This window comes from Fringilla coelebs, assembly GCF_963513975.1.
Source record: "Fringilla coelebs genome assembly, chromosome: 11".
In the NCBI taxonomy this organism is placed as follows: Eukaryota; Metazoa; Chordata; class Aves; order Passeriformes; family Fringillidae; genus Fringilla; species Fringilla coelebs.
Window position 1 is genome coordinate 11713774 of NC_140037.1, and position 15919 is coordinate 11729692.

The 15919-nt window shown below is 41.7% G+C and overlaps 1 protein-coding gene across 4 annotated transcripts in view; it reads left to right on the top strand.

Moving 5' to 3' along the window:
• Positions 1-2051: 2051 nt before the first annotated feature.
• Positions 2052-15919, top strand: part of MTM1 (myotubularin 1) — a 40608-nt gene continuing 26740 nt past the window's right edge. For all 4 annotated transcript variants that reach the window (XM_084213248.1, XM_084213249.1, XM_084213251.1 and 1 more), the window contains exons 1-5: positions 2052-2123; positions 4580-4727; positions 12925-12996; positions 13873-13945; positions 15404-15498. In XM_084213248.1, the coding sequence (XP_084069374.1) occupies positions 12934-12996; positions 13873-13945; positions 15404-15498 (231 nt within the window). In that variant the 5' untranslated portion in view covers positions 2052-2123; positions 4580-4727; positions 12925-12933. The remainder of the gene's footprint in view (positions 2124-4579; positions 4728-12924; positions 12997-13872; positions 13946-15403; positions 15499-15919) is intronic.

Genomic DNA, 15919 nt, shown 5'->3' on the forward strand with positions numbered 1-15919 from the left:
AAAAATGAGTGGAAAAGGTCATTTGAGCTGTGGTCACAGTACAAATTATCTGGGGATAAAGTGTGGAGTGGCTAGAGCAGAGACCCAAGGAGAAAGGTCTGGTTAATACTGACTGGAAGCCAGAAGGCATGTAAAAAACAGTCCCTCAAAAATGTGCCAGTAGGTGTCTTAGAAATGTAGGAGGGAAAAAAGGGACAGGTCAGTCACTGAACAAGGGTGAGTATTTCACTTGACAGATTCAGGTGGAATAATAGTTGTGATCATTAAAGGTCATATGAGCAAGAGGCTGTTTGAGACTTTGTCGTCTGAAAGAAATGCAAAGGGCATAAACCAGGCTGGAAAAAATCTAGGACAAAACTGATGGAAATAAATTTATGAGAACATTTGGGGAGAGCACTTTTAGTGATCTGAGTCATGACGTGTCAGAAATGAGTTCTAGTTCTCATGATGACAGAAAAAAACCTTTAAAACGTGATTTGAATGAAACCTTGAAAGAATGATCAAGCAAAGGATCTCTGTGCATACACACACATACACACATATGCATCAGTGGATTTTTTAGCTAATCTTTGCTGAGAGGATAATGTCAGAGGCAAAGGTATATCATACCAGAAGACAGAAGACAAGACTGCTTTTGTGAGGGAGATGAACATTTCATCTCCTTCTTTTGATCACTGCTTACTCCTGGTGCTTATTAATATAAAGCATACAGTTCCATGCTTATTGTAGGAAAATATTTTTCACTCCAGAAACAGTTTTTTTTCTGTCATAAGAGGCACCAGCCCAGTTCCCTTGTGTTTTTCGGTTTTGATTTTCTAAAGTTTTTGGAATTCCAGATGTAAATTGTTGATAATAAAGGTGACACCTAAACGTAATACAAAAAATTATTGGTAAAATTACTGTCTTGTGGCTTCTTCTGAAAGTACTTCTTGCCTTATACAAATGTACAGTTCACCTCAAAGGGCCTTTAGTCAGAGTCAGCTCTTCAGATGGTGTAACTGTTTGTTCCTAGAGAAGGAATAATGTACATACACATGCCAAAATTAAACTGGACGAAGACTTTTCCAAGAAGACATGGAAAAGCAGAGGTGATACGGTGTTTTTGATATAGTTGTTGGTTTGATGCTTGTGAACTGGCAGGGGATGATCTTCCCCCAGAGGAGCCAGAGCCAGTGCCAGCCCTGTGCAGGTGTGAGGGGAGCACTGCTTGGTCTGTGAGAGCTGCTTAAACTGAGGATGGAGCTCCTCATTGCTCACAAAGGAACCCAAGTTACTGTCTGTATTATGGGTTTTTAAAAATTTTTTCTTTGATCAGCTCTTCTGTGGTATCCAGTCCTGCAAGCGGGGAGGAACTGTCCTTCCACTGATGGGGGGTCAAGTTAGGGCCAGTCACACCACTGGGGAAGCTGGACACTGCTGTTTTGTAGCTCAGAAATGTGCTTTATGACATCAGAAAGGCTTGGCAATATCACAAACCCCCTTTCCTGAGAGCAGAGACCATCAGATCCCGGAGAGGGCCCGATCTCCACCCTGCCCTGCAGACACACACAGCTGCTCCCTGTACAGGGCCAACAGGCCATTTTACGGACAATTCTTATTTCATTTTAATTTTACATGAACGATACCCCTGCCATTTGCATCACCAATTCTTTTACTTCCTTTAGCACAGTGTTTATTCTTGTCGTTTACTCCTTTTATTATATTGTTCATTGGTGTCCAGTGGGCATCCAGAAGGCTTGGGTGTCTGACCACTCCATCAGCTCGATCCGCTTCACACTGGCCGCGCGTTCCTTTCCTCCCCTCCCTTTTCCCCGGGTGTCTCCTTCAGGGCCGCTCTGCGGGGCGGGGACGACGGCGGCCACAGCCCCGAGCGCCTCAGGGCGCCATTGAGCCCCGCCCGCCCTCACGGCCTGAGGGGCCGCTCCCGCCCCGCCCCTCAAGGAAGCCCCGCCCCCGGGGGTGACCCGGAGCCGCCCCTCCTCGGAGCCCCGCCCCGTTCCCTACAGCCCCGCCCCTCGGCCGCAGCTCCCGGCAGCCCCCGCGGTATGGGAGGGGCGCGGGCCCGTCACGTGAGTGCCGTGTTCGGGCCCGCGGCGGCGGCGGCGGCAGCACGGGAAGTGTCGGTGAGTGCCGGTGCGGGGCTGTTTTGTGTCCCTGGGGCCCGGGAATGCCGGTGTGTGGCTGCTGTGTGTCCCTGGGGCCCGGGAGTGCCGGTGAGTGTCGGTGTGGGGCTGCTGTGTGTCCCTGGGGCCCGGGAGTGCCGGTGAGTGCCGGTGCGGGGCTGCTGTGTGTTCCTGGGGCCCGGGAGTGCCGGTGTGTGGCTGCTGTGTGTCCCTGGGGCCCGGGAGTGCCGGTGAGTGCCGGTGTGGGGCTGCTGTGTGTCCCTGGGGCCCGGTGAGTGCCGGTGTGGGGTTGCTGTGTGTTACTGGGGCCCAGGAGTGCCGATGAGTGCCGGTGTGGGGTTGCTGTGTGTTACTGGGGCCCAGGAGTGCCGATGAGTGCCGGTGTGGGGCTGCTGTGTGTCACTGGGGCCCAGGAGTGCCGGTGCGGGGCTACTGTCTGTTAGTGGGGCTCGGAGGTGGTGGTGAGTGGCGGTGCGGGAGCGCTGTGTGTCAGTGGGGCCGGGGAGTGCTGGTGCGGGGCCGGTCAGTGCCGGGGCGGGAGCGCTGTGTGTCACTGGGGCCCGGGAGTGCTGGTGCGGGAGCGCTGTGTGTCACTGGGGCCCGGGAGTGCTGGTGCGGGGCCGGTCAGTGCCGGGGCGGGAGCGCTGTGTGTCACTGGGGCCCGGGAGTGCTGGTGCGGGAGCGCTGTGTGTCACTGGGGCCCGGGAATGCTGGTGCGGGGCCGGTCAGTGCCGGGGCGGGAGCGCTGTGTGTCGTTGGGCCCGGTAGCGTTGGTGCGGGGCCCCGGCATTGTCGATGTGTGCGGGGCTCGGAGTGTCCGTGCGAGGCCCGGGCAGTGTCCGGCCCGTGGGTCTGGGCAGGGTCGGTGGGGCCCGCCGCTGGCGGGGCTCGGTTGCCCGGGCTGTTTGTGGCCGCTTGGCTCCGGCTTCTCCTGATCCCCACCCCGGTGTGCAGCATCCGTCTGGGAGTGAGATGTTGCTGAAGTGTGGCTCAGCAAAGGCACCTCCGAAGTGTAATTTTTACTTTCCTGTTCAGTCCTCTCCGTGATGTGAAAATATCCCGAGTGCTCTTGATTTACTGTCAGGCCTTTAAGCTGCTGTAGTGTTCATTTCTGACTGGCTTAAATGTTGTTCTGAGGCATGTGACTTCTTTCAATGTTCACGACTAAAAAGCTGAATCCTTCCATTTCAGAGGAAACTTTTTAGTTGATTTAAAGCAAGAAATTATTCTTGAAGATAACAGATCTTCTTGTTGGTTTTTGTGTTGTGGCAGCCAAAAGGCATGTTTTCTACTTTGTGTGGTTGGTGGATTTTGTTTTGTTGGTGTGGGCTTTTTTCAGATGTGCGTGTTTTAAGAGCATAAGAAGGGTGTTAGCTTTTTTCACAGAAAACCCCAGTGCTACCTTAGTGCTATAAAAGCAGCATAGGCAAACTCAGTGTTAAAATTGAGAAGGTTTTTTTTGTGGGTCTGTAGATTGGCTTGCCACAATAGGCACTGACAAAAACTGGGGGTTTAAAAAGAGGATTGGCTCTATGGCACAGCTTCTTTTCTGGGGCAGGAATTGTGCCCATTGCTTGCTAGTGGTCATACATCTGTTTATCATTAGCCATATTCAAAGGACCAGGTATCTGATGGTACAGGAACAGTATGATGTAAAACCAGAACCTCTTCCTTGCTACAGGTTTCTTTTTAAAGTTAATTTTTATTTAGATAGTTAAAAAGGTTAGGCTTTACAGTTATTAACAGAGTGGTAACATGTGGAATTTCTGGTGCTGTTTGTGACTTCATTGTGTGGCAAGTGTCCCAGGAGATGAGCTATAGAGCTGATTTCAATAAAATGTAGAATTCTCCCTTTTTGCACTGTTTATCATTCTGTGCTTGGTCAGAAGGAAACTTGCACAAAACACTCTCACTGAAAACATGGACGTGTAGCATCATCAAGGTTGATCAAACTCTGTGCTATTGTATTCCTGTATGTGCAGTTGTAGATTTAGTTACCAATAGTTAATTTAGACTGCACAACTGATTTAATGAGAAGTAACTCAAAAAACTGTAGGTATGTGTCAAATGACACAAAATACTAGTTTCTCTAACAACTTGAGTCGAGTAGAAATAAGTTTTTTGTTTTGTGGTCCATTGCTTCTGACTTTGTGTAGCTTTTCATATGAAAGTCATTCCTAAGTGTGTTTGGGAAAAGAAACTGATTAACAACATTTTAAAACCAGTTCTTAAGAGTTTTAGAAGAGAAAGTTCTCAATTTCACCTACTTGATGCTAAGCCTCGTGACATAAGGTAGAACATAAAAAAAACTAGTACTGTTTGTTTCCTTTTTCCAGATTGTTTTTGATAGCACTATTCTGGGATTTTGCTTCCTTTCTGAAGTTTTCAAAAGTAATGCCAATTGAAATTTTCTGGCAGTGCTAACAATGTCTTCCTACCTGTTTCATTCTTGTTAGGGACCAGCTACAGCACAAAAGTCAAATGCGGTAAAGTTGAAGGAATGAGCATAAGTTTCCTGACATCTGACACTGAAGAGGGCATCTATATTTTATACAACTGAAATGACTGGTTGAATCTGGAGACTTCTGAGCAAGAAGAACAAAAGTAAGTGCCTTTTAGTAGACTGTAGTACACTTTTGTGTAAGATAGAATGTGGTTTTCCCCAGCCATATCTAAGGAACTCATGTTATTGCATGTAGCGAGTGGAAAGGCTGTACAGCAGATACTGGCAAGTCACTGGACCCTCAGTGTGGAAAGTATCCAAGTTTCTATGCCCAGCAAAGACCCTGCCTGTTGCTTGAAAGAGAGCACCTCCAGAAGCGTTGTGCTGCCTTGTGAATGACTTAGGCAGGGGAGTCCCAATGTCTCCTTTCTTAGGGTTGGAATCCAGCAATGATTTGTAAATGTCTTTGTCATAGTCTGTGAAATCATCGTCCACTTAGTCTGCTTTTTAAAGCACAGACCAGCTCAGAATGGTACTTTCTCCTTGGCATTATGTGTATTCATGTAGCGGAAGAGGGAACTAAACAGCAGATGGCAGAGGATGAGTCTGATGGGTTGTACATGTTCTTAAAGGAAAGTTGGGAGGAAAGTCTGGGTAGGGGGATGTAGTTTTAACTGTTACAATGTCGTTTTTGAACCCAGTATATAATTGCATAACAGATGCAATTTCCATTTCTCCTGTGGAATCATCACTTAGATCTTTAGCAACAGAACTACAGTGGCCTAAGGGGATGTCTTTCAAGAAGAATGAGCAGAGAGCAACTGAAGGCTTTCTTAATAGGAAACTGGGAAGCTGTGCGAGCTGTCCCATTGGCTTTCCTGTCAACTGCATCAGCTTCTGACAATGTGGGAGGTATGCATTCCCTGCAGGGGATGTGAAGCAGTGAAAATAGACTGGGTGGGTTTAGAAAGCCATGGATCAGCCTTCAGAGCCTTCAGGCATAGTTTTCTTACAGATGTAATGTTGATTCTAGAGGTAATCTGACAAATGCTTCCTCAAAAAACCCACTCACTTCTGTCATGCCACCTAATCTAGGTAGATTTAGCTGTTAGAGGGAAAACTGCTTCCTTTGATCCACTCACAGGACTGAACTTCCACTTTAGAACTCAGCTACCAGAATGAATATTAAGAAGCAGTCCAGGAAAAAAGAGAGTCATGGCAAGGGAAAGGTAGTACACATAGAACAAATACAAGATTAGTAATAAGTGAGTACCAGTGGACAGAAATTATTGTTAGCATAGATTGCAAGGAATAGAACTATTACTGGTATAGAGGCCCTACAAAATAATTATATGTATTACTAGTAACGAAGGTGCTGCTTTTATTTGTAATGGTGATACAAAGCACAAAACTTATCTATCAGATCCATGATGGCATGTGTTCTACTCTATCACCTCTCTTTGAGAGAGGACTTGTAATTCTCTTGAAAGAAAGCTTGCCAGGACAAAAGCTAGGATATCACGCTAAGCTGTATTTTCAATATAATATGAAAGGAGTAAGCAATTGGGTTGATAATTATAAAAAGTAATGTTATAGACATTTATGTTAGGTCTGGTGGAAAGTTGTGATTTACTTTGAAAATAGGGTGGGAATTAAATTCCCTACTGTTAAGACAGTAAAACAAAAAACTTCAAATGCAGACAGGAATAATATCAGTCAAGACAGAATTGAGAATTTTTTTGCTTCTTCCAACTATTCTGTATTCAATACCTGCCTTCCATGTATGGGCTACAAGAGGTTTTTCTTTTTAAGAACTTATTCATAGAAGTGTGTAGGTTTTGGTGGCACTGAGAAATTTTCTGCCAAACTTTCTGCCAAGATTTTTCTTTTGCTGCCATTTGTAGATGTCCATTGTCAGGATACCAGTTATTGCTAGTATGAGGTCTTCTTTTTAATATCTTGAAAACTCCCTACTATAGTGAGCCTATAAAATCTGAGTGGGCAGGCAGCTGACACGCTTGTAATTGGTTTGGTGAATTAGCAGTCACTTGACTGTTGTGAATTTTGTTTATTTGTGTTGAATCCTTTGGGGACAATGACTTGACCTGTCAAATGCAGGGCTCATTAAGGAACAAGAGAATGCTTTTTCTGGGAGAGGCAGCATTTCTGGCTCTTCACAAACAAATTCAGCAGTCTGTGTTGAGTTGCGCAGCTGCTGTACAGTCTAGCAGAGATTGGCAGCAATTCTGGAGTGCATTTTTCTTAGGGATGGGAAGCCTGGTGTAGAATTGGTGCTGAGCAAACAGCTTCAGATTGAGAGCATTTTTGTGATACTGTTTTTGAAGGATACAGATTTTTTAATAGAGTGATTATTGTTGAATTTGATTTAACTGACTTGGAAACCTGCAAGGTGCAGAAGGGCAGATAGATTCTGCATGGACAGTATTCCATTGAGGCTTGCACTGCTGGCTTGCTTTGTGTGTTCTGGTTACATCTTGATTTGATAAGGCTTTCAGAGAGACTAGAAAGCTCATATGGCTTCCCTGGAAAATGTAGATTTAGTAAGTACATGTGAATAGGGAATGTTATTTAGACATTGAGAGAAGACCCACTAGTGGCATAATCCAATTTCAGATCAGTAGAATCACGAGCATCCATTTGAGGGAAGGTGAGGGCTGTGACCTGCATTACTAAGAGCTTATGCTTGGAAGGATTTTAGACTCTGTAGCGGTGATGGTAAAGCAGAAAGAGGAGAGTCTGTGATCTGCCAATCGAGATAAGAGAGCACAAACATCATCATGGTTAATGATCTTGGACTGGAATATCTTTCCTATAAAGAGAGGCTGAGAGTCAGGGATGTTTAGCCTGGAGAAGAGAAGGCTCCAGGAAGACCTTATAGCACTTCCCAGTACCTGAAGGGAGTCTAAATGAAAGATGGGTACAAGGTTTTATCAGGTCCTATTTTGATTGGATAAGGGTGATGATTTAATGTAGAAGAGGGTCAGTTTAGACTAGTTAAAGGAAAAAGCTTTTCAGGAGGATGGTGAAACACTGTCACAGGTTGCTCAGAGAGGATGCCTCCTCCCTGGAAACATTTGAGGCGTGGTTGGACAGGGCTCTGAGTGACCTGATCTACTTAAAATGCCCCTGCTTATTGCAGGGGGATTGAACCAGATGACTTAGAGAGGTCCCTTCCAGCCCAAATACTTTTGCTTCTAAGTCTCCCCTGCATTGGTATCTTTCACTATTGCAGGAAATTGTTGTTGGGTTTCTATCCTTTGGAAATATATATCAGCCAGTATTTCTCTGTTGTGGGTTTTCTGTGGGGTTTTAGTTGTTTGTGTAATTTAACTTCTTAGAAATTGGAATGCTCTGCTTTATGCTAATTCTTTTTTTGTAGCATTGTAACTTTGGAGACTTCTGCTACCTTATCTTTGTTTCTGAGTATAGTTCCTTTGTGCTAAAATACAACTGGTTAAATGAGCTTGAAAGAGATGTATTTATTCCTGTCGACTTGGTTAGTTGTGCCACTGTTGTCTTTCTTACTGTGTTTTATGTGTTTTATTTTGTTTGGTTGGTGCTGTTTGGTTTGAGGCAGCTGATGTCTGGAAAACTGCTTTCATTGCCTTAGATCATTCTTGTGTCTTGTTTTATACCCCTGTATGTTTTTATATCTTATCCTAAAATTTCATTAAGCTTTAGTGAGATGAATGGCTATTCTTGACTTCATTGGATTAAATACCAATTTACTAGTGTTAAGGTGCTGATGCTTACTTTGGTGACTCTGATAACTTAGATGCTGCTGTTGGCTTGACACTTCAGGACTACTGCTTTTCCATATATATTTTGTAAAGGATTATGTTCTTTTCTGCTTGATATTTAGAGTGAAATACTTTTTTTTGCCTTTTTCCTTCATGATTGTCCTAGCTTAACTTTGATACTGTCTTAGAAATTCCTGGAGTTCTGTGCTATTCTGTATGTTATTTCTGAAATCCTCCATATTATGTATTACCTCATCTGTGTAGTTGTGGTTCTGACAGATATGCCTTTGGTTTTAGGACTTTGTAGTTTATGCTTTTAATTTTGTATGGGAAACACAAGGCCGTATATTCGTACTGGCTCTGTATGTTACTGTAGCAAGGAAAACTCTACCAGAATACCTTTCAAACATTGCTGTGTGCCTCCATTCCCATGAATCCTAGGAAGCACAAGTATAAATATCATGTTTAATGAAAACACAGATTCCAAGTAGTTTGTTATTGTAAGATCACCAGAGCTTCCATTTCTTGATAGTGTTGCTATATTAAGTTCTGATAACTTTAACAAAGCTTTGTTTATCAGCTCAAGTTAAATCCAGTTAAATTGCTTTGTCTCTTTGCTATTCTACATGCAGGAATGAATGTTCAACTAGTGCTAACTGCAGAATATCACAAACAAAGTTGTCTGATTTGTTTTAAATTTGCAGAGTAATTCTCTTTCTGTTCAGCTACTGACAAGTGTGAGCTTTGTATGGTTATCAATTTTTGTGCAAGTCTAGAAATACACGAGTGATACTGGGGAATAAAATGTGCTTGCAGTGGAAAACTACTTGAAAGGTGTCTCCCTGTGTGGAAGGACTACTGCTGCTCCATGATAATGAGAAAGTTGTAGCTATTTTAAGACTGTGGTGGAGTATGTTTTTTTGAATTGTTCATGGCACTATTACTTTGGGTGGCTGCCAGAAGCTGCATCTACAATTAGAGAGATTAAGAAATAATATTTTAAAAAGGAAATATTTCATGTTTGTTTTAAATGTTTTTGAAAACTTGTTTTCTCTTGATATAGAGAAGTCCACTTCCTTAAGGGTGTGTCCTTGTTTGATGGATACTTTTAATGAGAACTTAATCTTGTCTATTGTCTGAAGATCACAGAGACATACTTCAGGTTGGTAGGGACTTCAGGAGGCCTGCAGTTTAACCTCTTGCTCAAAGCAGGATCAGAACCAGTTCCTCACAGCTTTATCCAGCTGGGTCTTAGAAACCTCTGGGGATGAAGACTGCAACTTCCTTGGGGCCTGTTTTCACAGCCTCGCTGCCTTACTGTGCAAAAGATGGGCTTTGTTGTTCTTTTTTCCCAGAAATCAAGCTGGAATCTAGTTTGTTTTGATTTCTGTTGTATCTTGTCACTCACCACTTTGAAGACCTGGCTCTGCCTTCTCAGCAGCTGCCTCAAGGGCTGAGTGAGCAGCTGTGAGGTCCCACTGAAGCTGTTTCTTATTCAGGCTGGACAATTCCCAGCTCCTTCAGCCTCTTACTGTAGAAGGGCAGGTGGTCAATGTTCTGCTCCTCTTGGGGAACCTCAGCTGAACTCGTTGCAATTTATCAATGCCTGTCTTGTACTGGGGTCCAAAACACTGTTCTAAATGCTGTCTAATGAGTGCTCTATAACTAATTACTAGGACTTAGTTTACTTATGGAAATGTGGGTGGTTATAAATATGCTTATTAGTATTTGGGATTTTTAGGTATGACTAGATTTCAAAGCAAAATTTTTTAGCATTAGAAGTATTCTTCCACTTGCATACTGATGAAATTAACTCACATTAATTTTAGTGAAAATGTTTGACGGATTTAAAAATACTGTCACAGATAACACCTTATCTTCATTACATATTTATTCAACTTGATTAGCTCTGAATAAGTCTAATTTGCATCATTGAAGTGTTGGAAATGAAACAGAGTAGTTGGTTGTACTTCTAGAGTGAAGTTTTCTATAGAAATTGAAGTCAGATAATGAATTTATTTTCACTGTAAAGTATGTTTAAAGAAATGAGTTTTAGGGAGAGTTGGGGGAGTCTTACACAAAGTAAACTTGCATACACAGAAACATAAACATCTTCAGCAAAACCACACACATCTTGTTTGCTTGAAGTGGCCTGGTGGGGTGGCACTGTGGGGGGAAGGGAAGCTCTGTCCTGCTGTATTGTCGGGTTCCTCAAAGAGAATTTTTTTTCTGAGAGCCTGACAAGATCTCTGCCTATTTATTTTAATTTTTCCACACCTCAGTGTGAATTATAGTCAGTGTTCTGGATTGTTTCAGAATCTTACCTCATGTAATGCTGCAGTTCAGCCCAAACTTAGTGACTGTGCAGTGAGGGAAGGAAATAATAAAGAAAGCCAAGGAGCAAACAGAAGGCTTTTGAAACACTTGGTGCTGTTCCCTGTGTGAGCAGCAGGAGTACACTGTGATTGGAGGGCATACGGAGTGTCCAAACAAGCTTTTGTTTTCCTGAGCTCTGGCAGTGGGCTGGCTCTGAGGTGAGTGCCCGGGTCCTGGCTGGGCTCCTGTGGCTCTGCTGAGCTCTCCCTGTGGCTTTGCTGCTGGAGTAGCTGTGGTTGCAAGATCAGCCAGCTTGGGTGTGCTGGTACCTGCTGCAGTCAGAATTTCCATTTTGCAGTGTAGATCTATTCAGGGTTGTCACATCCTTTAAAAGTCACTTTTCTAAGGCTTGTTTGTGCTCACTTGTCTCTTGTGGTTGGTGCAGCCTTAATTTAAATTTACGTGAGCTCCAGTTAAAAGCTGCAGTTACTTGGTCTCTGCTGACAGAAAAACTGGGGCTGCTGTGCCTTCATCTCACCTGGCATTTCTCATTTAAAATATGGGGAAAAGAACACTTCATATGGGAATTTTTTTTAAAACAGCTTCCTGAGTAAATATGCTTTTTACATTTATAAAATCTTAAACTTCTATAAATTGAAGAATCTTATCTGAGAAAGTATTGGATGTTGACAAGTTGGCATGGCAATATAGCAAAAGTTGAATCTGCTTTAAGTTTGTAGTATGTAAGATATTGCAAGGAAGGAAAAGCTGTGAAAATATCTTCTCTTAATCCTCTATGGGCAAAATATTAGACTCCAGTGTTGCAACAGTATTTCTGTATAGAGTAGTTTGAAAAGATAATGATTTAATTTTGATTGCTAATAGCTTTTCATTGAAATTGTTGGCATTGCACTAAAAGTAGTTCAGGGCCCGTTTCAGTGTTTGGAGAAAGTTAAGATAGCTGGACACCCAGAAAGGAGGCAGTAGCCTCTGTGTGCAGGATCACACAGGCTCTATGGAATTCAAAGCTTCTTTGTCTTCATTTCTTCAGCTGGACGTCTGTTCCTTTTAATGTTCCTTTTAAATTTTTTGTGGTTTTTTTGGAGGGATGTGAGTTTTTACTGATAAACTGTTTCACTGAATACTGCAGCTTTAAACACAATGTCAAGTTTTCTGTGTTCTTAATGAGATATGAAAGACTTGGGTAACAACCCTGTAGAACCCACAGGATGTGGTGGTGTTCCACTTTATTCCTGCACAGACACATTTATGTACTGTTAAAGTAATGTCAAAGCATTTTTTCTCTTGCAGTTTAATGTGTCTCTGTCACAGGACTTTTGCAGTGTCACTGTCAGCCCTCCTGTGACACAGGAGCATGGGCTGCTTTTCATGGTGCAGAGATCTGGCCAAACTTTCCTGTGTTGAGAGGGAAGAGACAGTGCTTTTTAAAGACTACAAATTTGCGCTATAGAAACAAAGACTGTGTAGTCTGTAATTGTCCTTCCTCTCCCAAACAAACAAACAGAATCTCATCAAGACTGCTGTCAGATCAGTTGACGAGGGGTGTGTGAGTAGTGAAAGGGAAGTGTTTTCCCAGTGTTAGTTCTAAAATTCCCTTGTGCAGTGTTGGGAAATTAAGATGATGAATCCTCTGTCACACAAGATTCTGTCTTTAATTAATACCATTTAAAAAATAAAGAACATCCTTTTCTGTTAAATACATGAAGGTTGCTCAGACCAGAAGGCTGGATCCTCATTCTTTTGGTGTACTAACTGAAGCTTCAGATAGGAAATGGGGAATTGTTTTTAAACAGAAACGGACTGTGGAAGTACTTCTTTTTCTTGTGTTTTTTAAACTTGAACCACATCAGTGTATTGACATGCTTGTGACTTCAAGAGCTGTGCAATAGTACTCCAAGTAGGTAGCATTTCATAATATGTGTATACAGTGACTTAAAACAGGCACTCTAATGTCTGTTTACTGAACCAATACTCGTATTCCAACATCGGAATTCCATTGGAGAGCTTGAGTCAGAATATTCCTTATAATAAGAGCCAATTGCAAAGCTAGTAATGAATTTCTTGTTAGATTTGGATGTTTTTGAATAGTAACCTTCAATTATGAGGGATTGTGTAATTTTTTGAATTACTGGTAGCTTGCAAAACATTCTTTTATGTTCTTCATCTGTACCGGTGGACCTCAAAAGTCTAAAATCTCTCCTGGAAATAGTCTTGTAGCTCAGGAGGTAGTTTAAGTCTTCAATTTCTGTTTACTTGTCAGATACCTGGCATGGCCTCATCATCAACACCTAAATATAATTCAAACTCCTTGGAGAACTCCTCAAGTAAACAGGCAAGTGTAACTTTTTTCATGTTTTGGTTTTCTACATCCGAGTTCCCAGAGAGCATTGGCTTGCATATTTGGTTAGAAAAACAAGTATTTAAATGGCTTCTTGAATGTGTATACTTACTTTTATTGCTAAAATTCTAATGCAGTTAACTGAGATGATTTAAATATCTTTTGGAGTGGATGGGCAAAGTATTTGCTATCATAGCTAACAAGAGGCTCCTTAAAATCAGTTCTAATGTACTTACTCTTATCCTTGCTTACTACCTTAAAAGATTCTGTTGCATTCTTGAAAATTTTTTGTACTTTGTTGCCTTTAATTCTGTATACCGATTTCTAAGTTATACCTTGCTATGTTTGTTTGGCTCATTTTTAAGATGTTCCTCTTGAGTGAAAAATATATTGAAACAATCTTAAGTTTCATGTCCCTCTGCTTTCTAATGCTGTGCAGCTGAAGAGAATGTAACCAGGGTGCAAGAAAACAGTAGATTGTGTGATAGTTGTGAGTACATTGCTTAAGTAATTGCAGTTGATTTGTTCTTCCAAGCCCAACATACTTGGAAAAATAAATGCACACAACTTCCAGAACACTTGGAGTATAGAGATTTAATTCCAATTGAATACAAATAACTGACTGTTATTTAAGGGGAAAGATTAAAACCTGATTATGTTTCAAATCTGTTCAACCTTTAAACATTTCATAGTTGGATTGTGAGATAGTGGGGTGTGTTCCTGTTTTGGTTCAGTCTGTGAATTCCTACTTTGGCAAGACCTGTTCTTTCCCATGCAGGAATTACCTTTAAGTTTGGTTTGTTTTATTTTTAATCTGGAACTTGAAATTGTAAATAAACTGTGATGTGCTGTTGTGCTTCTCTTCTTTAGAATCTAAAAGATGGAACTACTTGGGAACAAAATGAAGAAATACCTCGTCTGCCAGGGGAGACCAGGGTCACAGGTATGAAGCTCAATAGGTGCCTGATGCAGTGATGTTCAGCAGTCTGAAACACTTGTATCTTACTGAATTGTTTTGTAATTTGGACTGGTTTGGGCTGGGGGCAAAGATAAGTCATGCTGCAATGTCATGAGTTCTTCAAAGAAATTGTGAAAGATTCTTTTTATCACCTATCACAAATAACTTCTAAGTGTTAAAACCTTGGTTCCTACACAGGCCAGATCTTCTCTTAGAAAGAAATGCAAGTTGTGTCCTAATTGTATCTACAGATTAAGCAGCACATATTGAGTGATGAGAGCTCCTCCAAGCTTCCTGAAGTCAAGGGAATTCTATGTTCTACCCACTATGCATTGATACCTGGTAGAGTGGTGTGGAATTTAAGCCTAAAGATGAATTCCCAAAGTACCATATTATGCTTCCTTGACACAAGAGGGCATGAACAGGGCTTCTCTGTTCTTGTTGTCTTTTACATACACAAATGCTGCAGCATGAGGGACATTAATGTACTGTGTAGTTTTCTGTTCTTGATGGAGGCTCTTCCTGAAATGGAAGTCTCTGTTGGAGTCTTTTACTTGTGCAGCTTCTCCCCTATGGCCAGATTTGTTGGGTGCATTTGTAAACAAGATTGGCTTAATTGAAAACAAAGTGGTGATTCAGAGGAAGTAGTTTTGTTTTTAATGAAGAAGGTGTGAGGGAGAGGGTGTGGGACTAAGATGGATGTATGATGTGATCCTTATGGAAGTTGTCTGTGCTTTGGGGCACTGCACTGGAATAGGGCACTTTTTGTGGAAGGCAGATAAAGAGATTGGGCTAAAGAAATGAGTAGACAGAAAGAAATGGGGAAGTCTTTAATGTCATGATTGGACTCAATGATATTGAGATATCTTTTTCAGCCTTAACAATTCTGTAATTCTGCTCGCATTGCTTCACTTAAATCTTTTTGAGTGCTATGTGTTAGTATTTGTTCTGTTACTGTCCTTGCTGAAGCACTGCTGATGGCCCTACTCTGTTTGATTGCCTCAAACTGAAATGTAATGTTTCTCTGCAGCGTGGTGAGTTCCCTAAACACTCTTCAACTTGAACTACTACTTCAGTAGAGAATTGTTTACAGAATGGTGTAATAGTATCAACAATGTGTTTGTTCTGGGATGGTGAATAGACTGTGGTACAGTAATAACAGTACTCCCTGTTCTATGTCCTCCTGTGTAGTGCTGAGAAAGAAAACACAAATATAACTAGGGAAGGCTGCTGAAATCTGCACTTAATTTGGACAAGTTTAATAAATTAATCTTTCACATTTTCTTAATAATTCAAGTAGATAAAACTCAGATGTATTACTTTCTAAATTAATTCACCTCTGAGTACAGGTCTTGTTTTATTTTACTGCTACTTAAGTAATATTGTCCTCAGCTCTCATTTTGTCTTTTCACAATCTTTTAAGAAATACTACATTTCTTACAGACAAGGATGTTATTTATATGTGTCCATTTAATGGCCCCGTTAAAGGAAGAGTGTACATTACAAACTACAGGCTGTACCTAAGAAGTGTGGAAAATGTGAGTAACATGCCACAATTACTTCATGGGATGAGTTGGCTTTAAACTCCCTTCCGTTCACCCCCACTACCTTTGATTTATTTTGTGGCCAGTTCATTTGTTTTAGTTTTGGCACACATTTGCTTGTGGGATTGCATGGGAGGCTTTTTGCTTGAAATGGTCTGTAATGTTAGTAAAACCATATCTTAATTCTGTAATGACTAAATAGTAATTGCCTTTGTGCCACTGAGATATCTGTATTACAATATAAGTTCTTTAAAGTTAATTGTGTTGTAAAAGTGTGATTTTTGCCTGGTAAAATTACAGTTTAATCCCTTAGACTGAACTGATACCTTTATCTTTTGTCTGTCAGAGCTTTTTTGATAGCTGTTTCCTTTACACTTTAATCTGTGATAGATCAAGGGCAGTAACTAATGATGTG